The sequence below is a fragment of the Hoplias malabaricus genome, chromosome 2, assembly GCF_029633855.1.
Source record: "Hoplias malabaricus isolate fHopMal1 chromosome 2, fHopMal1.hap1, whole genome shotgun sequence".
NCBI classification, from domain to species: Eukaryota; Metazoa; Chordata; class Actinopteri; order Characiformes; family Erythrinidae; genus Hoplias; species Hoplias malabaricus.
In genome coordinates this window covers 38,385,216-38,411,628 of record NC_089801.1, presented here as the reverse complement: position 1 = coordinate 38,411,628, position 26,413 = coordinate 38,385,216, and the positions used below count along the sequence as shown (strand labels likewise).

General features: G+C 43.4%; 1 protein-coding gene across 1 annotated transcript; it reads left to right on the top strand.

Moving 5' to 3' along the window:
• Window positions 1-1,063: 1,063 nt before the first annotated feature.
• Window positions 1,064-25,126, top strand: sptbn4a (spectrin, beta, non-erythrocytic 4a). The gene is made up of 20 exons (XM_066653704.1): window positions 1,064-1,102; window positions 1,411-1,534; window positions 9,762-10,076; window positions 10,676-10,927; window positions 11,368-11,457; window positions 12,414-12,692; window positions 13,000-13,130; window positions 15,926-16,130; window positions 16,290-16,535; window positions 18,158-18,292; window positions 19,016-19,260; window positions 19,355-19,493; window positions 19,648-19,732; window positions 20,038-20,225; window positions 20,428-21,392; window positions 22,629-22,689; window positions 23,199-23,452; window positions 23,881-24,051; window positions 24,525-24,567; window positions 24,662-25,126. The coding sequence occupies exons 2-20, from the start codon at window positions 1,412-1,414 to the stop codon at window positions 25,124-25,126; spliced, it is 4,392 nt and encodes a 1,463-aa protein (XP_066509801.1). The 5' UTR covers window positions 1,064-1,102; window position 1,411.
• Window positions 25,127-26,413: the final 1,287 nt, after the last annotated feature.

The window sequence follows — 26,413 nt, the reverse complement described above, 5'->3', positions numbered from 1 at the left end:
TGCTGTTTCTCTCTCTTTCTCTTTCTCTCTCTCACTCTCATCTGTTCAACTTTAAGTCTTTCTTTCTCCCCTCTTTTGCTATTCTGCTCCTCCTCTATCACACTGTTTCTCCCTCCCTTCTTCCTACTCCCTCTCTTCGTACCTCTCTCCTGCTCCCTTCCTCCCCATCCCTTCTGCTCTTTCCTCCCTCCCCACCTCTCTCCTTGTCCCTCCCTCCCTTCCTTCTGCTGCCTCTTTCTCCATCCCTCTCTTCTGTTCTCTCCCTCTCTCATTTTTCGTCCTTCACTTGCTGTCCCTTTCTGTCCACGTCTCTCTATTCCTCTATTCATTTGCATCCCTTCTTTCTTTCCTTCTCTCTCTCTCTCTCTCTCACACACACTCACTCTATCTCTCTCTCACTGCAGTATCAAGTGCTGTTTGCTGAAGAGAGCAGACACTGCAGTGTGGTGCACTAGCGTCAAAACCTAGCACACGTGTGTGTGTGTGTGTGTGTTTCCATGTTGCTTGCAATCACTTCTGCAAATGCTAACATCTATAACCTCCTTTGTGTGTGTGCGTGTGTAAGTGTGTGCTCCATTGATATTTGTATTTTTAGATTTTTAGAACCTATAAGCTATGCCCCCACCCCTTTACACAGTTGGCTCCTCCCACACAACACCCCCCCACCCCCACATTACTGACTCGACAGTGGGACACCAAAGCGAAAGGACGGGTGCACTGGACCTTCCCAAGCCTCCTCACACACATACACACAAACACACACACACCTACACACCCATACACCCACCAACCCACACTACCACCCACCCACCCACACACACACACACACACACACACACACACACACACACACACACACACACACACTAATTTCTCTGGAATTCCGTAGCAATGGGAATATGGCTGTGGATTTCTCTTGGATGCTGCTGATCTTCCCGACATGTTTTTTTTGGATACTGCAGCATTGGACTGTAACCTGGAAGGCATGAGGACCCAGCGGAGTCATTGAGCTTCTCTCCCTCACACACACACACACACATACACACACACACACACTACTGCTGCTGCTGCTGCTGCTGCTACTGCTGCGGATACTGCCAAGGTGCTTCATGCATTTTTCTGAGAGATCTGAGCAAGAAACCTAGAGGGGAAGAGGGATAGATAAAGAGAGAACGGAGAGTTGAAGAGAGAGAAAGAGAAAGAAAGAAGGAGAGAGATAGAGAGAGGGAGGGAGGGAGAGGGATAGAGAGAGAAAAAAGAGGGAGATGAGAGAGAGGGAGATAAAGGCCTAGTTTTGTAATGCAGCACTTTATGTGTGAGGCCTTGTCTATGAGAATGTATCGGTAGCTGGGTTTGCGTCACAGCTCAGGTAGTGTCTTAAACAACATTGTGTGTGTGTGTGTGTATCAGGATGCACATGCCTCGCGATGCAGGCCATGACGAGGCTCAGAAGCTGCACAGGAAATGGATGAAGCACCAGGCCTTCATGGCCGAGCTCGCTCACAACAAGGAATGGCTCGCCAAGATTGAACAGGTGAGTCAGAGCGAGAGAGAGAGAGTTAGAGAGAGAGAGAGAGAGAGAGAGAGAGAGAGAGAGAGAGAAAAGGATGAAACACAAAAGAAGTGAAATAGGGAAAGAGATTAATTGAGGAAATAAATGAGAAGGTGAAACAGAAGAGAAGAGGATGAAACAGCAGGAGAACTGAGGAGAAGAAAAATTAACAGTGTAGAATGGAATGGGGTACAGGAGGTAAGAAAATGGATAAAGAGACGAAGAAAAGAAAGATGAGAGTACTGGACAAGAGAGGAGAATAGAGAATAAATGAGAGAGGTGGAGATACAAGACTGGTTGGAGAAAAAGCAATCACCATAAAATGGCTCTGGGGAAGAGAAAAGACAACAAAAAAAACGTAAGAAGAGATGGAAAGCAGAAAATGAAGAGAGAAGGGGAGCATAAAAGAAGAGAGGACAGGAGAAAGGAGAAAAGAAGAAATATGAATATAAGGTGAGGAGGAGAGGAAAAATGAAAGATGGAAATAAAGAAAGAGAAGCCAGGATTGAAGGGACAGAGGACAAATTGATAAAGAAAAGGAGAGAGGGAGATATGAAAATAAAGAGAATTGGAAACAGCAGACAGCAGGAGAAGAAAGAGGGAGGGAAAGGAGAGTAGAAAAGGAAGAAAGTGAAAGGTATGGAGAACAAGAAGAAAAGACAGAAACAAGGAGGAGAGGAGAGAACAGAACAGGAGGGTAAAATAAGAGTTTAGAGAAAGAAAATAGAAGAGACACATAGGAAGAAAGAAATATTGTAATGTATATGTCCATTGTGTATAAGCGTGTATTAGGGTCAGTATGGGCCTATTAGTGTCAGTAAGGGTGTTTCAGTATCAGTAAGGGTATATTAGAATGGGTAACAGTGTGAGTAAAGGTGCAATGAAGTGAGGAAAAGATTTATTAGATTGAGTAAGGGTGTAATAAAGTGAGTAAGGGAGTAATAAAGTGAGTAAGGGTGAAATAAAGCGAGTAAGGGTGAAATAAATTAAGTAAAGGCGTAAGAAAGTGAGTAAGGGTGAAATAAAGTGAGTTAGGGTGTAATGAAGTGAGTAAGGGTGTAATAAAATGAGTAAGGGTGAAATAAAATGAGTAAGGGTGTAATAAAGTGAGTAAGGGTGTAATGAAGTGAGCAAGGGGGAGTTAGAGTGAGTAAGGGTGAAATAAAGTGAGTTAGGGTGAAATAAAGTGAGTAAGGGTGTAATGAAGTGAGTAAAGGAGAGTTAGAGTGAGTAAGGGTGTAATGAAGTGAGTAAGGGGGAGTTAGAGTGAGTAAGGGTGTAATGAAGTGAGTAAAGGAGAGTTAGAGTGAGTAAGGGTGTAATGAAGTGAGTAAGGGGGAGTTAGAGTGAGTAAGGGTGTAATGAAGTGAGTAAGGGGGTGTTAGAGTGATTAAGGTTGTAATGAAGTGAGCAAGGGTGTAATTGATTGAATAAGGGTGTAATGAAGTGAATAAGGGTGTAATGAATTGAGTAAGGGTTTAATGAAGTGAGCAAGGGGGTACTGGAGTGAGTAAGGGTATACTGAAATGAGTAAGGGTGTAATGAATTGAGTAAGGGGGTACTGGAGTGAGTAATAGTGTAATGAAGTGGGTAAGGGTGTAATGAATTGAGTAAGGGTGTAATGAAGTGAGCAAAGGGGTACTAGAGTGAGTAAGAGTTTAATGAAGTGAGTAAGGGGGTGCTAAAGTGAGTAAGGGTGTAATGAAGTGAGTAAGGGCGTGTTAGAGTGAGTAAGGGTGTAATGAAGTGAATAAGGGTGTAATGAATTGAGTAAGGGTGTAATGAAGTGAGCAAAGGGGTACTGGAGTGAGTAAGGGTGTGATGAAGTGAATAAGGGTGTAATGAATTGAGTAAGGGGGTACTGGAATGAGTAAGGGTGTAATAAAGTGAGTAAGGGTGTAATGAATTGAGTAAGGGTGTAATGAGTGAGTAAGGGGGTACTGGAGTGAGTAAGGGTGTGATGAAGTGAATAAGGGTGTAATGAATTGAGTAAGGGGGTACTGGAGTGAGTAAGGGTGTAATGAAGTGAGTAAGGGTGTAATGAATTGAGTAAGGGGGTACTGGAGTGAGTAAGGGTGTAATGAAGTGAGTAAGGGTGTAATGAATTGAGTAAGGGTGTAATGAGTTGAGTAAGGGGGTACTGGAGTGAGTAAGAGTGTAATGAAGTGAGTAAGGGTGTAATTAACTGAGTAAGGGTGTAATGAGTTGAGTAAGGGTGTACTGGAGTGAGTAAGAGTGTAATGAAGTGAGTAAGGGTGTAATTAACTGAGTAAGGGTGTAATGAGTTGAGTAAGGGGGTACTGGAGTGAGCAAGAGTGTAATGAAGTGAGTAAGGGTGTAATTAACTGAGTAAGGGTGTAATGAGTTGAGTAAGGGGGTACTGGAGTATGTAAGGGTGTGATTAAGTGAATAAGGGTGTAATGAAGTGAGCAAAGGGGTACTAGAGTGAGTAAGAGTGTAATGGAGTGAGTAAGGGTGTAATTAACTGAGTAAGGGTGTAATGAGTTGAGTAAGGGGGTACTGGAGTGAGTAAGAGTGTAATGAAGTGAGTAAGGGTGTAATTAACTGAGTAAGGGTGTAATGAGTTGAGTAAGGGGGTACTGGTGTGAGTAAGAGTGTAATGAAGTGAGTAAGGGTGTAATTAACTGAGTAAGGGTGTAATGAGTTGAGTAAGGGGGTACTGGAGTGAGCAAGAGTGTAATGAAGTGAGTAAGGGTGTAATTAACTGAGTAAGGGTGTAATGAGTTGAGTAAGGGGGTACTGGAGTATGTAAGGGTGTGATTAAGTGAATAAGGGTGTAATGAAGTGAGCAAAGGGGTACTAGAGTGAGTAAGAGTGTAATGGAGTGAGTAAGGGTGTAATTAACTGAGTAAGGGTGTAATGAGTTGAGTAAGGGGGTACTGGTGTGAGTAAGAGTGTAATGAAGTGAGTAAGGGTGTAATTAACTGAGTAAGGGTGTAATGAGTTGAGTAAGGGGGTACTGGAGTATGTAAGGGTGTGATTAAGTGAATAAGGGTGTAATGAAGTGAGCATAGGGGTACTAGAGTGAGTAAGAGTGTAATGAAGTGAGTAAGGGTGTAATTAACTGAGTAAGGGTGTAATGAGTTGAGTAAGGGGGTACTGGAGTGAGTAAGAGTGTAATGAAGTGAGCATAGGGGTACTAGAGTGAGTAAGAGTGTAATGAAGTGAGTAAGGGTGTAATTAACTGAGTAAGGGGGTGCTAGAGTGAGTAAGGTTGTAATGAAGTGAGTAAGGGGGAGTTAGAGTAGTAAGGGTGTAATAAAGTGAGTAAGGGTGTTATTCTGTAAGTAATGGTGTATTAGAGTGAGAAAGGGTTTTATTAAATGGTTATGGGTTTACTACAGTGAGCGCATGAGAGAATTTGTGTCTGAAAGTGAGTGAGGGTGTACTGAAGAGAGTAAGGCTGTATTGGAGTAAGTAAGGGTGCAAAGCACTGCATTGAACAAGCTTGTAACCGACTCACTCGCTCACAGTTAGCCTACAATTCTTCGCTGTACTCCCTCCTATTGAGGAACTGCTGCACAGGGAGGTTCTATTTAGTGCTTCACATCAAAGACACTGTATCCTTGTTTCTGTGACATGGTCCTAGAGAGCATCCTCTTCAGCTAAATTTCAGTTTTAGAAGAGTGCATATTCTCTCACAGTCTAAGTAATATTTCTTCTTAGCATTTCTGCTAGTGATTAAGTGAATGAATCCAGTAGTGTCCGGATGCTGTAGAATTGTTTGTGTGGATGTTGTGTACATGTAGTGTGGATGTTGTGTAAGTGTTTTATAGATGTTTGTGTGGACACTGTGTGGATTTTATGCAGATGTTCTGCAGATAGTAGATGCTAGCTGTAGATGAGTAGATGCTAGCTGTAGGAGCTCTTGTTCAGGGCTGATGTTGAGTTATTAGTGATAAACCCTTCACCTTTCACAGGGACACAAATCCCATGTTGCTTTTCTCCTTTCAAACATCTGGCTTTTATTTCCGATGAACCCTGCAATGTCCTTGTGCTTGTTTTTTATTATTTTCTCTTCCACAGACCTATAGTGTGACTTGATTTTAATGACCCAAACTCCTAATGGCTCCTTTTTTTCTTGTATAAATATTTATAGTGCTGAGGGCTGGAAGGATGTAGTTTTATCACTTTCTGCTGCAGTGAGCTTTGCTGGTTTGGGTACGAGAATGCTAGGTGGTAATTAGACTGATATTTACTGCAGCAGTTTGTAAATGTCACTGTTGTTTGTTCTCTAGTGTGGATGAATGTCTATCTCCTTCAGGAGCTCTAATGTCTAAATGTTTGCAGCCTAAATTTTGCCTTTTAAAGCAACATACAGCTTCAAAATCATTGTGATCCTTCATCTAGCTGTAATAGACTAGAGCCTCTGTAGTTGTTACCCCAGGCTTAGCCCTGCAGAAACTGCACTATGTAGCATTCTGAACAGGGAATGAATGCTTCATATGCTGTTTATCAAATGGGGACAGTGTTAGTGTAAGCCCAGGTTTTGCATGGTTGTTAGGAGTCCTCTGCAGAAGTGTGTTCTTTGTCAACAAAACACAAAAAGTAAGGCTTCAAAATGGCCGCAGAGTGCTGTACCACAGAGAACGGAAATTCCTCGAAACACATGGTCTTAGTGTTCAAGTAATTGCAGAAAATACACCCCCACTTTACAGTGTAAAATATATACACAAAATATGTTAATAATGTGTGTGAGTATCAGACTGTAATCTATTTACTGTGGCCTTTATATCTGTGAATCTTGTTCATGAAAAGGACTGTTGTACAGGAGTGTGTTATATCGCCATTCTGTGGTGTTCTGTGGCATATAAAGGCTCAGCAGAGGACTTGTTTGTGTGAGAATGCAGTGGTGTTTGTGTGTGTATGTGTGTGCACGCGCTTTTGGGTGTGAGAGCTTGTCTCTGGACCCTGCAGTCCTCTGTGACTGGAGCAGGAATATTGCAGTTTTCAGCTCTTATAGGGTTTAGCATGCTACGGCTAACACTGTGGGTTTGAGTCCTGGGTCTGGGTTTAGGGTTCTAGATCCTGGGCTGGTGGTTCTGGATTAAACTCAATGGGTGTTTATTGGAATATCAGCATTAGAGCAGTTTTAGCGTTGATTTCTGCTTATGTTTATTAGGTTTATTTTTGGATTTGTTTATTTAAGATGATAACATCAGGCCCTGTGAATAAGTAGTGTTCTGCCCACAGCGTGATTCTGTATTCAACTGATAAGGGTCAAGTACTTACAGAAGATGAATGAATGAACGAATAAATGAATGAATGAATGAATGAATGAATGAATGAATGAATGAATGAATGAAATCAATAATTAAAGATATCATCAGAGCCAAACGTACTAAGCCTTTTGTGGCAGGTTTCACACAGGAGACACTGCTGGATAAAGCAGTCCTGTTAGAAAACTAGGACACACTTGTATTGATACAAAGTGCTGAATAGCACCCCCTTGTGATGCAGTTTAACAGACCCAGAGCTGTGCTTTACAAAGCAGGGTTTTAACACAGTCCGAGGTTAAAGGAACAATAGGTAAGATTTTGTATTTCTTCCCCTGGAATCCATCTACAGTTGCAGAGTGTAATGGTGCTTTTCCACCGCATGGGTCCGGCTCTACACGACTCCGCTCGGCTCGTAATGCTGAAAGCTTGTCCTTTTTCCACTGGCAGGCCTCCCCTGCAAACTGGAGCTGGTGATGTCATAAAACCCCATCTCGAACTGGAATCGCTGGCTGTGATAACCATAACAATGGTGGCTGTAAAGTTAGGCGTTGTTTACAAATTGTGTATTCGCGTGTTGTTTTTGTTTTTGGACTGAACATGGCTCCGTGCCCAAGGAGCATATAAACCTCTTCAAAACAAGGTAGAACACTGAGCTGCTGTTGTGAGTTCGATAAAAGTAAATGTGAAAGCTGCTGTAGCTTAAGGGATTTTACGAATGATAAGTTTGTGCTGAATTTAAATGAGCTCTGCCTTTCGGAGTGAGCTGGGACTGAAAACTTACCCGGTTCCAGGTACCAGATTTGGCCAGGGGAAAAACCAAAAGAGCCGTGCTGAGCTGAGTAGCGTCATGTAGGTTCCATGCAGTGGAAAAGCACTATAATTCACTTTTACAGCACTGTCCTGAAATCAAGGAGGAGGGAGAGGGAGGGGGTTGAGGCTTATTTTCCTCCTCTAACAGTTACATAGTGCACTTTCTGCAGTGCTGAGCCCTGATCTATCTATAACAGAGATTCTATTTTTCCTAAAGCTCAGTGGAGCATCACAGTGATTCTGAAGCAGTAGTTTTAAGGTAAAGAGTCTACCTATTTTTGTAATTTAAAATGGAACAGAACTGCCTGATAAAGAGTTTATAAGACCCAGGCGTAGCACAGCTGCTGTGGTGCTGGTTCTGATGAGTGTGGCCCACAGATTTGGCACAGACCTGGCTCTGTATTGATTCTGGTGTGTACGGATATAGGTGTGTACAAATATTCTACAGAGAACGAGAGACAGAGCAAGAGAGAGACAGAGACGCTGTCTTTTATTCAGGTCTGTTTTGTCATATTTATTCTAATTTCTTCTATTCTACACTGTGTTAATTGACCCTGACCAGCTGAGATAAGATGGCTGCTGTGTGTCTTAGGAACACACACACACACACAGTGTGTGTGTGAAAGGTGAGTTAATGAGTGTTACCTGAGAAAGAACAGAAGCGATGATTCTGCGTCCTGCTGTGATTGGAGGTCTATGTGTCCTTTTGGAAACGATCCTGCCCCCTTCCAATCAGCACCGCCCCTCTGTGTGTGGCAAGCGGATGGACCAATCATAGATCCTCACTCCTGACCTTGCCTGCTGGGTTTATTATATATGCATAGTAGAGAGCGAGAGCAAAGCAGAGGCTAATTCCAGTAGACCAGAATAACACAATGTTTTTGTATTCGTGGCTTTGTGGAATCCGTTAAACGGAAAATATTTTCCTGGTCCCCACAAAAATTTGGTTCACCAAATGTGACCTGTTTGCGAGATTATGGTGAGGTTTAAATAGACCAGGCCGTCACTGAGCTACAGCGTTTCATTAAAGAAAGTTCTCACAACGAGAGTAGTACAAACATCTGTGTTAGATGGGACCAGCAAAGATGGATGTGACCGGAGTAGAGCAAACGAGGTTTCACACACCTAAACTAGGACACGTGCGCGCGCGCATATACACACATGCACGCACACACACACACACAGAAAGAGAGAGAGAGAGAGGGGGGGGGGCATACATGGCACTGAAGTAACAGACTAAAATGGCAGCCTTACTGTTATAACTGGACTCCATTCTCTCTCTCTCTGTCGCTCTCCCTCTCTCTATCTATCTGTATATGTACATACGTGTGTGTGTGTAAGTGAGAGAGAACGCAGTGCTGCATTTCTCCGTTTGGCGCGAGCGCACTGCCTTCTGACTGCTCCCCCACATACTGCAGAGACTGCAAAACACACTCTCAGAAAGAGAGAGAGAGAGAGAGAGAGAGGCTGGTGGGAAATAGCAAGAATGAGTGTGACTGAATTGGAAACATGACAGAGAAAGGAAGAAGGGAAGGAAGAGAAAGTGAGAGAGACTAGGACAACACCCTGATGGCACAGAGTCAGATGAACCAGTTCTGGCTAAATGTCTGTTCTGCTCTGTTTGTTGTATGATCAGGGCTAAGTTGTGGTGGACATTTGGAAGTATCCTCCATATTGTGACCCATTTGGACCTACTAGCTACCTTTCATTAGCTTCGTTCAGTTAGCTACCTAGCATTGACTACTTAACAATGAATTGATCCGTACCAGCACTTAGGTATTCACATTTTTTTTAAAATATGATATTTTGAATTTGCTTACTTTTTTTTGTCAAAGGGTTGTATGACATCTACATTCAGATATAACATTTAATTTAATTTCATTATGTTACACAAATAATCTCTAGATTTAGATTACTCATGCAACACTTTGATGTAAAAAATATGCAATAATAAGTGGAATAATCCAAGCAATCCAGCAGGATCCAACTTGAGTCTAACATTATAACCTTAAGGCTGAGGATTGTGGCATCACTTTCTTAGCATTTCATTGTTTCTCTACTCATTTATGAATATCTCCATCTAATTCTTTCACTTCCAAATGATAAATCACACCTGTGTTTCTTGTTGAAACCAAATGACATGGATATATCACGTGCAGGAGGGTGAGGAGCTCATCCAGGAGCAGCCAGAGCTCCGTCCGGTCGTCCATCAGAAGCTGAAGGAGATGCGGGAGTGCTGGACGCACCTGGAAAGTACCACCAAGGCCAAAGCTAGGCAGCTCTTCGAGACTCAGAATCACAGGACACAAGAAGTCCCACAGAGCCTGAATGAACTCGACCAGCACCTCTCTTTGCTCCAGGACCAGCCCCCTGCCCTCGGGACCACCTCACACTCCTCATACTCCTCACACACCACCCCTACATCCCTCCTGCCCACTCGGACCACCTTCAGCCAGCAACTCCAGAGGATACAGGTCGGGGCTCATTGCAGTTGAATGCTAAACTGAGGCAGTATATTTTGTATTACATATTTAAAATAATATATTAATTTTAAAATGTATTTATAAACAATATTGCACATATATAGAAAAATATGTTTCACATTGGTATGAAATGACATGAGATGAAACTTGCATTGCATTGCACATAGAAAGTATATTGGGTACTGATCTGGGCAGGACTCTGGACCCCGTCCTTGTTAGAAGGCTTGGCATGACATCATATATAGCAAGGAAATGCATCTTGCGTAACAAAGTCCCCCAATATACAATCTGTTAGAAAAAATATTTTTGAATGAAAAACTGAGGTTGAAACAAAGACAATATCTTCTGGAGTATGTGGGAGCCATTAATGAAACTGAGATTTTCTCTCCCTGGACTGTCTGCTTTTACTATGTTTTCTACGTTTAAAAGATGATATATTTTAATATAATACATATATTTATGAATTCAATATTATTCACTTTTTTATCTCTCCTCTTTTGCCCTTGCCCATGCTTTCTGTTGTTGTTAATAGTAGAAAATGATAAATATACAACTGAAAGGAAAATTTCTCCTTTCTCTGTCTTTCTCAGTCAATGGAGGCTCAAATGCAGCTCTATCAGGGAGTTGGAGAGATGAGGAGCGGAGCTGATATGGGGAGGCTGAGTGACATGGGGCTGGCTGACAGGCTCCAGCGGGGGCCAATTGGAATTGAGGGCGAGGGCCATGGGGGTGTGGCAGAGACAAGGATGGTGCGTTTGATTGAGCCATTGAAGGAAAGGAGGCGGATCCTTCTTGCATCTAAAGAACTGCATCAAGTCACACAGGACCTTGAGGATGAGATTGTGAGTTGCAGTGGATTGCTATAGCTTTAAATAATTCATTATATAATGAACAGCTCCAGGGACCTGGAGGTTGTGGGTTCAAGTCCTGCTCCAGGTGAGGGATCTGTCTGGGCCTGTAAGGAGTTTGGTGTGTTCTCCCCGTGTCTGCGTGGGTTTCCTCTGGGTGCTCAGGTTTCCTCCCACGGTCCAAAAACACACGTTGGTAGGTGGATTGGCGACTCAAAAATGTCCATAGGTATGAGTGTGTGTGTGTCACCCTGTAAAGGACTGGCAATTAATATTCTCCTCCTAGCGTGTAGAGCTCTAGTGACTTTTGAAACATCAATAATTAGACTCAGTCCGAGAGATTTACACATTGATTTCAGTCTTTCTCTGTATCCACCACCTGTCCAATCTCTCTCTCTCTCTCTCTCTCTCTCTCTCTCTCTCTCTCTGTGCAGGTGTGGATCGAGGAGCGATTGCCCCTGGCCTCTTCCAAGGAATACGGGACCAACCTTCAGAGCATTCAGCAGCTCGTTAAAAGCCATGAGGTAATAAATATGTGATGGAGAAGAATTATACTATATATAATATAACTATAATAACTATACTTTTATATAAATTTATACAAGAAATAAAAAAATATATTAACCTATAATGTGTACACTTTCTGGACATTTTGTTAGAGGTCCAGCCCAAAAATACCTAAGTTGCAGTCATCATTGGCTCAGTGATGAATAAACCCAGACACAGTGGAGCTAAGGTTAGGGTTTCTAATTGAATGGCCATCGGTGCCCAAACCTACGCAGCAAATTATGTTCCAATGATGTATAGATTTCATGTTATTTCTTTTAGTTCCAACTTTTCATGAGTGTGTTGCTCTATAAAAAGACAGCAGCAACTCAGACGCTGTGTACGTTCTGAATAATTGATTTTTATGACTGTTTTTACCTTAAATGGCTTCCAGTAGGAGCTGAATATGGCATGCAAGGGTCTTTTAGAAACCGCTGCAGTAAATCATTCAGTAGTGGTTTCCACTGCTCTGTTACAAATGACACTGTTTAACTTCAAGTGCGAAGTGCCTTCGGCATCTGTTTTAATTCTGTTTCTGATTCGCCCTTTAAGAGCTACAGTGATGTTGGTGGCTGGCTGGTTGTTTGATTACTTGACTTTCTGATAACCTGTCTGTCTGTCTCTCTGATAATTATCTGCCTGTTTGATTGTCTGTCTAGGTCAGGTTATGAGTTGTGATTCATGGCTCTGTTGTTTGTGATTATCAGATTGTCTAATTGACTGTCTGTCTGTCTGTAGGATTGTCTGATTTAGGTTATTTGTTTGTCTGATTATCTGCTTGTCTAGTTTAAAGGATAAGTTATGAATATTGCCTCTGTTGTGTGTGATTGTCAGATTACTTGTCTGTCTGATTATCTAATTGTCTGGTTGAGGTTATGAGTTGTGATGAGTGGTTTTGTCTGATCTCCTGACTGTCTGATTTCCTGTTGTGTAGGTTCTGCAGATGGAGATCCAGGCTCGCAGAGTGCGGTTGGAGGAGCTTTTGGAGCGTGCGGAAGCCGTGGCTGCTCTCCGGACGCCTGAGGCAGAGCTTCTAAGAGAGGGGGCAGGCCATGTGCAGCGGCTGTGGGAGGTGCTACAGGTGGAGGCGGAACGGCGCACTGTGATGCTGGATGCTGTGAGCCACGCCCAGCATTACTACAGCGAGGCGGCAAAGGTAGAGTCCTGGCTCAGCGGACAGAAGCTTCATGTCCTCAACGAGGAGAACGGAAATGTGAGTGTGACAGTGGTTCTGCTTTAATCACACACACACACACACACACACACACACACACACCAAGTCCTATATTTTATGCCTCAGTCATAAACATAAGAGACTCACCAACAGTGTGTGGTTTGTTTATTGTGAAGTGTTTTCTCCTAGTGTCTCTTCTTTGTGTAAGCTCAGAGATCACAGAACCACATTTAACCGCAGCTGCAGTCTGTGGTTAATGTTGTGTGGTGTCTTTATTTCTCTTCCTCTATCCATTTCTTTCTCTCTCTCTCTGTCTCTCTCACTCTCTCTTTCTCTCCTTACGCAGGATGAAGCAAGTACTCTTAGGTTGTTAAAGGAGCAGCTGGCTTTAGAGCAGAAGGTGGAGAATTACGCAGAGACGGTGGGATTTCTGTCTCAGCAGTGCCGCCGCATGCTGGAGCTCGGACATCCTGACAGGTACATATCCCTTTAAACAGAAAGCCATTTTATTAAATACCTGAACAGGTAAACTCTTGTATAAACAGGTTACAGGTTACCTGTACAGGTAAGAGGTTAATAAACAAATGGGAAAATTAACTGGTCAGGTGGACAACCTGAAATCTAACAGATCCTACATAAATACATGAACAAGTAAACTCCTCTTTACACACCTGAACAAGTAAAGTCCTGTTTACACTCCTAAACAGGTAAACTCCTCTTTACACACTTGAACAAGTAAAGTCCTGTTTACACTCCTGAACAGGTAAACTCCTCTTTACATACCTGAACAAGTAAAGTCCTCTTCACACTCCCAAACAAGTAAACTCTTCTTTACACACCTGAACAAGTAAAGTCCTGTTTACACTCCCAAACAAGTAAACTACTCTTTACACACTTGAACAAGTAAAGTCCTGTTTACACTCCTGAACAGGTAAACTCCTCTTTACATACCTGAACAAGTAAAGTCCTGTTTACACTCCCAAACAAGTAAACTACTCTTTACACACTTGAACAAGTAAAGTCCTGTTTACACTCCTAAACAGGTAAACTCTTCTTTACATACCTGAACAAGTAAAGTCCTGTTTACACTCCCAAACAAGTAAACTACTCTTTACACACTTGAACAAGTAAAGTCCTGTTTACACTCCTGAACAGGTAAACTCCTCTTTACATACCTGAACAAGTAAAGTCCTCTTCACACTCCCAAACAAGTAAACTCTTCTTTACACACCTGAACAAGTAAAGTCCTGTTTACACTCCCAAACAGGTAAACTCCTCTTTACACACTTGAACAAGTAAAGTCCTGTTTACACTCCTGAACAGGTAAACTCCTCTTTACATACCCGAAAAGGTATACTCCTCTTTACACACCTGAACAAGTAAACTCCTCTTTACATGCCTGAACAAGTAAAGTCCTGTTTACACTCCCGAACAGGTAAACTCTTCTTTACACACTTGAACAAGTAAAGTCCTGTTTACACTCCTGAACAGGTAAACTCTTCTTTACACACCTGAACAGGTAAACTCCTCTTTACACACCTGAACAAGTAAAGTCCTATTTACACTCCTGAACAGGTAAACTCCTCTTTACACACCTGAAAAATTAAAGTCCTGTTTACACTCCCGAACAGGTAAACTCCTCTTTACACACTTGAACAAGTAAAGTCCTGTTTACACTCCTGAACAGGTAAACTCCTCTTTACATACCCGAACAGGTAAACTCCTCTTTACACACCTGAACAGGTAAACTCCTCTTTACACACCTGAACAAGTAAAGTCCTGTTTACACTCCTGAACAGGTAAACTCCTCTTTACATACCCGAACAGGTAAACTCCTCTTTACATACCTGAACAAGTAAACTCCTCTTTACGCACCTGAACAAGTAAAGTCCTGTTTACACTCCCGAACAGGTAAACTCCTCTTTACATACCCGAAAAGGTATACTCCTCTTTACACACCTGAACAAGTAAAGTCCTGTTTACACTCCTGAACAGTTAAACTCCTCTTTACATACCCGTACAGGTAAACTCCTCTTTACACACCTGAACAGGTAAACTCCTCTTTACATACCTGAACAGGTAAACTCATCTTTAAACACCCGAACAAGTAAAGCCCTGTTTACACACCTGAACATGTAAACTCCTCTTTACACACTTGAACAAGTAAAGCCCTGTTTACACACCTAAACAGTTAAACTCCTCTTTACACACTTGAACAAGTATAGTCCTGTTTACTCTCCTGAACAGGTAAACTCCTCTTTACATACCCGAACAGGTAAACTCCTCTTTACATACCTGAACAGGTAAACTCCTCTTTACACACCTGAACAAGTAAAGTCTCGTTTACACTCCTGAACAGGTAAACTCCTCTTTTACATACCCGAACAGTTAAACTCCTCTTTACATACCTGAACAGGTAAACTCCTCTTTACGCACCTGAACAAGTAAAGTCCTGTTTACACTCCCGAACAGGTAAACTCCTCTTTACATACCCGTACAGGTAAACTCCTCTTTACACACCTGAACAGGTAAACTCCTCTTTACATACCTGAACAGGTAAACTCATCTTTAAACACCCGAACAAGTAAAGCCCTGTTTACACTCCCGAACAGGTAAACTCCTCTTTACACACTTGAACAAGTAAAGCCCTGTTTACACACCTAAACAGGTAAACTCCTTTTTACACACTTGAACAAGTATAGTCCTGTTTACACTCCTGAACAGGTAAACTCCTCTTTACATACCCGAACAGGTAAACTCCTCTTTACACACCTGAACAAGTAAAGTCCCGTTTACACTCCTGAACAGGTAAACTCCTCTTTACATACCTGAACAAGTAAACTCCTCTTTACATACCTGAACAAGTAAACTCCTCTTTACACACCTGAGCAAGTAAAGTCCTGTTTACACTCCCAAACAGGTAAACTCCTCTTTACATACCTGAACAGGTAAACTCATCTTTACACACCTGAACAAGTAAAGCCCTGTTTACACACCTGAACAGGTAAACTCCTCTTTACACACTTGAACAAGTAAAGCCCTGTTTACACACCTGAACAGGTAAACTCCCCTTTACACACTTGAACAAGTAAAGCCCTCTTTACACACCTGAACAGGTAAACCCCTCTGTAAACTCCTGAACTGGAAAACTGTTTTGTCCTGTATCTGTAATCACAAAAACTGTAATCACTATCCATTGCACACGAAATCCCTAATTCCACACTTCTCTTCTTCCTGCTTTATCTGTGTGTGTGTGTGTGTGTGTGTCTCAGTGAGCAGATAACAAAGCAGCAGGCTCATATCGATCGGCTCTATGTGTCTCTGAAAGACCTGGTGGAGCAGAGGAAGACAAAGCTGGAGCAGCATTACTGGCTCTATCAGCTCAAGAGGGAGGTGGAGGCCCTGGAAAAGTGGATCTCAGAAAGGGAGGCAGTGGCCAGCTCCACAGAGCTTGGACAGGACCTGGAACATGTCACGGTCTGTTACACTCTCTCTCTCTCTCTCTCTCTCTCTCTCTCTCTCTCTCTCTCTCTATCTTTATCTCTCTCTCATAGACACACACACACACACACACTTCTGCAGCATGTGAAATATGCTGATGCCTATAGTGTGCTGAGGCCTGTTTGCTCTGTGCAGGTTCTGCAGGAGAAGTTCACAGATTTCCGTGCTGAGACCAGCGCGCTAGGTCAGCGGCAGATGGACAGTGTGAATAAAATGGTGAACGAGATGATTGACTGTGGTCACTCGGATGCTGCCACCATCGCAGAGTGGAAGGATGGACTGAATGAGTCTTGGGCAGATCTGCAGGAGCTGATGGAGACCAGAGCTCAGATGCTGGCTGCGTCCCACCAGCTCCACAAGTTCTTCACCAACTGCCAGGAGGTACTACACTGCTGCTTACTGTTCACCTTGGTCTCACATTGTCTGATCTGCTGGGTCTTAATAACAGAGTGAAAACATATTAATTGAGGAACAGTTCAGATCATTGCAATCCAATGAGTGTTTGCAGTTTCCATGTGTCAAAAATGTACTTTAAAAGAGTATGACATCGGTGGCCTGCTGGATTGTTACACATTCAAACACAAAACACCAAGACTGCTGTGCTTTTGAGCTGAATGTATGGATGTCAAAAACAGAATGTGCATGCTGTTCTGAGTTTTTACTGATTTTTAAAAAATGTAAAACAGTGTAGTGTGGTGCACCAGGTAGTGTTGCAGTCACACAGTTCGTACTCCAGGTGACTGTATGTGAGGAGTTTGGTGTGTTCTCCACGTGTCCGCTGGGTTTCCTCTGGGTGCTCCGGTTTCTTTCCATGGTCCAAAAACACATGTTGGTAGGTGGATTGACTACTCAAAAGTGTCCGTAGTTGTGAGTGTGTGAGTGAATGTGTGAGTGTGTGAGTGAATGTGTCGCCCTGCGAAGGACTGGCGCCCCTTCCAGGGTGTGATCCCACTTTGCACCTAGTGATTCCAGGTAGGCTCTGGACCCATCGTGACCCTGAACTGGATAAGCGGTTACAGATAACGAATGAATGAATGAATGGATATCACACCACTCTACTCATAGGGTTCTGGCACTTTAAAGGCATAATAAAAGTAATAATAATAATGACAATAATAAATATTATTTATTTGGCAAATTTAAAGACTATAGCAATAAAAAGAGATACAATAAATAAATATAAAAACTTAAATTAAAATGGCTATTTATTGTACAAAATAAATTAATTCATTAATTCATTCATTATCTGTAACCGCTTATCCAATTCAGGGTCACGGTGGGTCCAGAACCTACCTGGAATCATTGGGTGCAATGCGGGATTACACCCTGGAGGGGGCGCCAGTCCTTCACAGGGCAACACAGACACACACACACATTCACTCACACACTCACAGCTACGGACACTTTTGAGTCGACAATCCACCTACCAAAGTGTGTTTTTAGACTGTGGGAGGAAACCGGAGCACCCGGAGGAAACCCACGCAGACACGGGGAGAACACACCACACTCCTCACAGACAGTCGCCCGGAGCGGGAATCGAACCCACAACCTCCAGGCCCCTGGAGCTGTGTGACTGCGACACTACCTGCTGCGCCTCTGTGCCGCCCTCACAAAATAAATTGCTATAAAAATAAAATCTAATGTAAAAATAAAGACATGAAACTCTTCGGGCTGATTTCGATGTAGCTGGCACCAGGATTGAGCAAAACTTCAGCCTCATCAGCTCTGGTTTTCCATAAGCTGAGGTGGAGACCTGGGACAGGGCAATGGATTTCTGACCTGTCCTAAATTTTGTGGCTTCACACATTCCTAGTGGTCCTCACACTTTAGTTAATGATATACAGTACTCAGTGATAACAGCAGGAGAGAGCTGCCCACATGTTCCATTAAACAATAAAAAAAATGTTTTTGTACAAGAAATGTTAATAATTTCCAATACTGCATTTACCTATCAAATTCGGCTGTTTTTTATGTTCTGTGTGTGCTTGTGTGTGTTTGTGTAGGTGTTGGTGCAGATTGAGGGGAAGATGAGGCAGCTGCCTGAGGTTCGCTCATGTCAGGTGAGCACAGCAAACCCAGGAACACTGCAGAGACTGCTGCATTCCTTCCAGCACTCGCTTCAGCTCCTTGTCTCACAGGTGAGACACACACACACACACACACACACATATACACATACAATCACATGCTCTTAACACCTGTACTGACCAGGTGCGGAGCCCACCACAGATGTACCGCAGTCTGAATGGTAGCAAAGGGAATTTCCCCATTCAGATTCAGCAACACCTCACTGTAACCTCCCTGAACGTTTAATATTACATGGTCAACTGAATACAGGAGGCACGCTGCATCTGCAGGGCTTCGGGGTCCTGGGCGAGATCCTCTCTTTAGGTCACTGTCTGTGAGGGGGTGTGTCTCCCTGTGACTCTTTGGGTTTCCTCCAGGTGCTCTGGTTTCCTCACACAGTCCAAACACAGACGTTTCACGAAAAGAAACATGAAAGGATGTGGGAGTGAATGATGTGTTAGCCCCCTACTGGCTGTTCCCTACATTAATTGCGATATATTGCACTATTATAGGAAGCTGAATTCAGGACTGTAATGACTGCCATCTACTGGTTACTGGCGGTATAACTACATGTGGTTACCTGAAAACACTCGTTAAAATCGTGACAATGTCAAGTTTGTTTCTTGAGTAACTTGTGGCAGCTGCCACTGCCTTAAAGTTTGATTACAGTATTTAACCTTGTGTTTACCATCACACTGTATTGTAATGTGACCTGTCTATGATTCTGCAGTTCTCTTACCTGTGTCTATAGAATTGTTATTACTGATCAATATTTTTATTCCGACCTGGTCCAGGTACGTCAGCTGCAGGAGAATGCCTCTCAGCTCAGAGCGATCTATGCTGGAGAGAAAGCAGATGCCATCTTGTCCCGAGAGCAGGAGGTGATGCTGGCATGGAAGGAGCTACTAGTGGCATGCGAGGGAAGTCGTGTGCAGGTGACCACAGTCACAGATAAAATCCAGTTTTTCGCCTTGGTGCGGGAGCTCAGCATGTGGACGGATGGAATCATGGGACAGATCGGCCCTTCGGAGGAGGCCCGGTATGAACCCGCTCCTGAATTCTTAGCTGCGTTTTTAATTTCCAATTCAAAATCCACATCCGTCTTACCGCCTGTGTGTCTTTATGTGTTTCAGGGATCAGTCGGCTCTGGAGAACATGATCACTCAGCACCAGAATCTGAAGAGTAAAATTGAGAACAAAAGCAAGAGTTTCCTGCAGTGTGTGGACATGGGCAAGATGCTGCTCGCTGCACACAACCCTGCAGCTGAGGAGGTACACACACACACACACACACAGATAAACATACCCATCTTGTTGTTTTTTACTATTAAGAATATTTAGTACAATATTTTGTATTACATTACTTGGTCTCTCTCTCTCCTTTTCTCTTTCTCTCTCTCTGTCATTCTTCCCCTCTCTGATTCAGGTGAAGGAAAAGTTGGATTACGTTTTGGTGAAGCAGAAAGATCTGAATGAGAAGTGGGAGCAGCACTGGGACAAACTCCAGCGCAGTAAGAGAATAATAAAACGCTGCTTCCCGTTTTCACCCGTTTGTTAACGATGATGGAGAAAGAATGTCATTACTGCTTACTTTTTATCCTATATATTGTTCCAATACAAGGGCACTGTTAATGGAGCTCTTGTTGGTAAACCCTGCCACATGAAGTGACATGTAGATCATTAAAAACAAATAGCTTAATTACTTAGATATTACTTACTTGTGAGGTAGCTTTATACATTGGGCAAGTATAAATCTGACCTCACAAGAGAAAAACAGCCTAAATCCAATCTATATCATTTGTTTTTGTGTCTCCAGTGCAGCAAAGGTTACAGTCTGCACAGCCTAGCACGGCTGAGCAGGGTTGGCTTCCTTCAAAGGAGCCAATCAGCAGCCGCCGTGAGGCAGAGGGCGGAGCTGATGAAGTGGAGCAGCTGATTCGCCGCCACGAAGCATTCAGGAAGGCAGCGGCTACGTGGAAAGAGCACTTCAGCTCCTTACGACAGGTCCCCATGGCAACAAGCTCCACTATATCCTGACGCATCCATCACTCCATCCAAACAGATCCATATGAGTTCCAGTCCATCTCTCAGTCACTATCAGCATCCATATGCAAACGTTCATGCTGCCACACCTCAAGCTACGGGGGGTGACAGTGGGCTCAATGTGCATATTCTAACTCCGCCTGTTCTTCACGTTTGTTCTTAGGCGGAGAAACTGAAGGAAGAACAGAGCAAGCCACCCTCCACCTCATCTCTCCTCAACAGACAGATGTTCCCTCTCTCCTGCCTGGTGCCCAGCTCTTCCTCATCCTCCTCTTCCTCCTCTCTCTTCCGTAACCCACTCCAGGACACACTCCTGGAACCCAAGCCCAGTCCTCAAGACCTCACACACGCCATGGCACACACAGCGTCGCACTCTCTCGCCCAGAGGCTCGGCTCTGCTCTGAATCCATACGCTCCTGTGGTGAACGGCTCCTCGTACCATGGACTAAACCAGCAGAGTGTGCTAGGCCTCGAGAGCCCCAGCTACCGTGGACTCAACCAACAAGTAGGCATGCTGGGGGCCAACAGCTCCAGCTACACTGGGTTAAATCAATGTGTTTTAGGAGTGGACAGCTCCAGCTACACTGGGCTGAACCAACAGGGCATGACAGGAGCAGACGCCTCCAGTTACCAGAACCTGAACCAAATGGGTGCCGTGGGGATGACCGAGCCCAAACTGGCGTACGCCTGGCAGCACCTGAAAGCCGACTACCTCCAGCCCAAGATCAACCACATCCACAAAGCTGTGCCACCACTGCTGGAGGCCCACCACGGTCAGCTGGTTGGCGGTGCCACAGACGTTCCCGGGACCCCAACAGGAATGGATCCCTCGCTGGAAATGATTCACAGCCGGCTGCAGAGGGACCCTCGAGGAAGCCGCTCAGACCCGCAGATGGACCACCTGCGGAGAGAAAGGGAGTACCGGCTGGGCAGGCAGACGTCCAGCGAGCAGGAGATTCAGGCTCGGCTCAACGAGCTGCCACTGATTGTGCGGCAGGAGAGACACCGGCGCAGGCTGGAGCGCCACTCATCCAGCGAGCAGGATGCCAGCGGCAAACACAGGCTGCAAAGACAGGACTCCAGTGACCAGGAGTCTGGGAAAGAGGGCTCAGACAAGAGGCACTCGGGGTGAAGTTTTCATTTCGGTTTCCATAACCTTGTTAGTAATGACTGGAATATTCAAAAAAAGTATAGAATTATTCAGTGTTTTCTCCCTGATGTATGACAGAATCTGGATAGAATTACCTCGACCAGATTCTCTTTATACTTTTCATTAAAATGCATCCCCAGCCTGACTGGTTGAGATCTGATTTTACTACCCTGTGTAAAAATACATAACACCAGGTAGGGATGGGAGGTGTCCACATTGTTTGTACCGTCATACCGCCTCAAAATATTAATACCGTCATAACGTCTCAAAATATTAATTTGATTTGCTAATTAATATTAATATGATTTACTTTATTACCATGTGGTGGTGGGTGTGGGTCTAATGAAGGGTTTTTGGTGCTGGGCAGTATTGCTCAACAAAACTCAACATTGCACACTATATCCAAAATATCAAAAAAAAAAAATAAAATAAGGTGAACCTACTCTGTTTAGAAGCATAGTTTCTATTAGGCCCTTGTGCTTTAGCACACCACAGCAGATGGTTTTCCAGCGAACTGAAGCTCAAAACAAATATATTTAGAGGATACAAGTAAAGAATCTTCTCAGTATTTTGACTGTTTTCAGCTTGCCTCCTCTCTCTTTTAACCTTAAGTCAGAGCTAAACTCACAACTGCGTTAGCCTACTGGGCTTTTGATATTTCCCCCATACGTTTTCATAGTGTGACATAGTACCCCCCTTCCTGTGGCTCTCTTAAATGCACATAAATAAACTATATGGCACTGTACTTAAAGACAAAATACAAAAATTTCACGCACCAAAAAAAAACACGGAAGGTCCACTTTAAGATACCATCCACATTTTTCAATTCCACAGTATTATCATTCTACCACCCAACCCTAATACCAGGTGTAAAAGGTGTCGTGATTTGAATGACCAATAAACTGATAGAAACACTCCATGATTAAATTATTATAAATTAATTTGCATAAATTGCAAAGGACTGGCACCCCCTCCAGGTGTGTTCCTGCCTTGTGCCCAGTAGGTAGGCTCCGGACCCACCGCAACCCTGAATTGGATAAGCGGTTTCAGACAATGAATGAATAATTTGCATTAAAAATTAAGAGTGCTTTTTCACTTTTTTTTACCTGTAAAAATGTTTTGGAGATAAATCATTCTGTAGATTATAAAATAATATTAATGAATGTATTCGTAATCATTCATAATGACTGTGATCGTGTGTCTTGCTGTTGTAGGGATAAGCGCTCCACCATGGCCGAGATAGTGGAACAGGCTCAGGAGAGAGAAGCATGTCAAGTGAGTGTAAAACTGCTGCCTTCACTCTAACCTAAAGACCTCATACACTCCCTGACAACCTTTGCATTTCTACTTTGGAAGGGAACAAATTCTCCCTCTTCTCCACAGTGGAACACTGTTCTGGTTCCTAATGAAACATCTGTGACCTGCTTTGGCCAAAACTCCACAAGTCTAATGAGCACTGTTCCAAACGGACACTTTTAGAGCCTGTTCCTTTAAATGATAATGAGCTGCTTGCTGTTCACCTCGACCTGAGCACACAGCAGTGAGAAGCGAGGAGCAGAAGTTTTTAGCCATTTTTGCTGTTCTCTTTCTTCCCTGTTCTCATTTTCTTAATTTTTAATCAGCTTATTTCCTGGAGCTCTGTTCTGTTGATGTTTAAACTGTTGTTTAAAAGGAAGGCAGGCTATCAAATAAAATATATTAAATAAATATGAAAAATATAAATATAAATAATCAACACCCCCCCCCCCCCACACACACACACACCTTCTCTCTTTCTCTCTCAGGCTAGGGGGGAGGCCTATCGACCCCCCAGCAGCCTCTCAGCCCCTGTCACTCGTCTTGATCGCCCTCGAGCTCGCGATCGACCCAAACCACGGCGTAGGCCTCGCCCCAAAGAGCCGGAGGAAACTCGCCGGTCCCGGTCTGCTCCGGCTCAGAGTGTTCCAACCACGCCGCAGCCCCCAACTCACACCATCCGCCACGAGGGCTTCCTCTACCGTAAACACGAGGAGGAGGGCAAGGAGAGAAGCCCCAACAGGTAAATCCCTCACTCATTTATTCACTCACTGCCTGACTAACTCACTCACAGTTTTAGAACCCCAACTGGTAACTCACTGACTCACTCACTCAATAACTTACACACTCACTCTCATACACATTTACTCAAAGCCCACACAGATAATTCATCCACTCTCTCTCAATTACTCACTCCCTCAGACCCTCAGAGCTACAAGAAGTAGGTATGTAGGTGCTATTTGGACAGTTTAAGTCACTAAGACCCTCACATTTGACAATTTAATTTCATTTTGTAGTTAAACCCTGGGTATTTTTATGTACCATTTTTCAGATTATCATCCAGTGACTCTTTTCATTCATTCATTCATCTTCTGTAACTGCTACATTGTGTGCAAGGTGCCGGTGACTCTTCCAACTTGAAAAGTATCTTCTCCGTTTTGTTAATTCCAGTAAATCGTGGGTGAACCTGTACTGCGTGCTCAACAAAGGAGAGATTGGTTTCTACAAAGACGCGAGGAACACAACAACCCCTTACAACGATGAACCACTCCTTAATCTGGCCATCTGCACCTTTGACACCACCAATGGCTACAAGAAGAAAAAGAACGTCTTCATTCTCCGGTAAGAAACCCAGCAGTTATCCCATCGTTAACCCATTTTTCAAAGACTTTAGAACTTGTAATATTTTCAAGTGTAACTAAATATTTGACGGGATGATCCTGATGAGCGCTAAATGTGCAACTGTAAAATGGTATAATATTTTTCTTCATCAACCTCAGAAGCCCAATCCATATTGAACAGCTGGATTTAAATCACGTCACCACCTTTCCTCTAGATTTGACAGGCCAACAAGTATTTAAAGTTGTTTTCAGGAACTGCTGATCACTCCACCGAGTAATTTTTTTGGTTCATTCACAATTTTTATAATTTGGAAAAATCAGGAGTGCTTGTTAAGTTTACTTTTCCCTGCAGCAGGAATATAATGGATTTGTTCATTTGTCTGAAAAAAAAACAGTTTAACTGCTTAATGGTGCTGTTGGTGGAAATAATTATAATCATATTCCTAACATGGACTCTGTGTCCACTCTCCACAGAACCGAAACTGAAGGGGACTATATCTTCTTGGCAAAAGATGAAGTGAGCAGAGCAACCACACTAGAGGTCACTTTAATCAGACGAGACCGTCTGAGCGTCACTCTTGCTAACTCTATGTACTCTGTGTGTTTTTCAGGAGGATCTGAAACGCTGGGTGAACAGCATCAACGCGAGCCTGAGTGAGATCGAAGAAATCGCAAAATGGGAGAAACCCACCACCTCGTCCACAGATCCCGATAAATCAGAACGCAAGGAGCGCTCAGAGGGGGCAGAGCCATCAGAGAAGAGTGAGAAATCGGAGAAGTCCGAACGCTCTGATCGCTCAGACAAAGGGGAGGCGTCAGACAAGAGTTCGGAAAAGAGGGACACATCGGGGAGAGAGCGAGAAGAGAGACGGGAGAGAGAGAGGGAGAGGGGCGAGAGAGGAGAGCGAGAGAGAGGAGAGAGGGGACAAAGAGAACGAGGAGAAAGGGAGAGAGGAGAGCGAGTGGAACGAGAGAGAGGAGAAAGAGAAAGAGGAGTAAGAGAAAGAGGAAGAGAAAGAGAAGAGCGAGGAGACCGGGGTTCCAGGGCGTCCAGCACCTCGGGAAAAAGCAAATGATTCCCCGGGCTTTTTTCTTCTTTATCACCTTTATTTATCCATCCATCTTTTCATCCATCCACGGAGAGAAGAAGAGAAGAAAGGGATTCTCGTGGTTATCTTGTTGGGTGTCGAGTGGCTGATGAAGGTTTGAGATCCTGGGGATGTGAAAAGCAGGGCTGAACCATGTGGGGAAATTTCTAATCAGGATTTTTCTGACCAACATTGTGATTTTAATGCATTTGCTGTTGAAAATTAAGCTTCAGGCCTCAATTTCTCACCATGAAACCAGCACACTCCTTTTTTTAAGGACTTGAGCTTGAATGTAGGGTCCCGGATAGCTAGATCCCAAACACTGAGTTATTTAGTATTTATTAACACAATGTGAGGGGTAGCATGGTGGAGCTGCAGGATTTCAAGGTCCTGGCGTTGAATCTCGCCTCATGTCACTGTCTGTGAGGAGTTTGGTGTGTTGTCCTGGTGTCTGCATGGGTTTGCACCATGTATCCTCCCATGTATAGTTGTGAGGTGTATTGGCTCTGTGAAGTTGTCTACAGGTGTGAGTGTTTGAGTGAATGGGTTAATTTTGTGACACCCCGCAATCTAGTGACACTCCAGATTGTGTGTTCCTGCCTTGCACTCAATGATTCTGGGTAGGCATTCGACCAGCTGTGACCCTGATCAGGATGAATTGGTTATAGAAGATGAGTGAATGAGGGCAGCATAGGATATTGTTAAGTATGTAGCTATTGAAATGTGAAACATTTCTAATTATGATTTCAAAGCAAAAAAATCCTAGCGTATATTTGTGTGTATTAAAGCATTCCAAAGAGAAAACTGATGTGAAAAGCTCTAAAAATTTGTCCCACTGTCTGTGAAGAGAATTTGAGGCGTAATCCCCCCCCATCCCCAAGATATTTTGAAAAAGCTGAAGCAATATATGGTATGCAGTTCCATTTGCGTGAGTTTGTGTTTGTTTGGAAGAAAACAACAGAAAATTCAGTCAGTGCTTAGAGTCGGAAAAAAAAATGCTTGACTCATAATTTATCACAGAGATACATATGCTCATATTTAGGTCTGTTGGCGATCTGATGAGTATGTTATGACTAAGGCTGGCCTGAATAGCTTGAAAACTTCACTATTTGTTGTTTAAACTTGTGTTTGTCTCTTTGATTTCAATTAAGATATTTCATGTTGAAAGAAACCAAAAATTGTGGCCAGACCTACAAAGCATTTAATCAGCGATGTTTCCATAAAATAGTGATTGTTGATATATAGAAAATGAAGTGTTAAAAAGATTCTGTATAT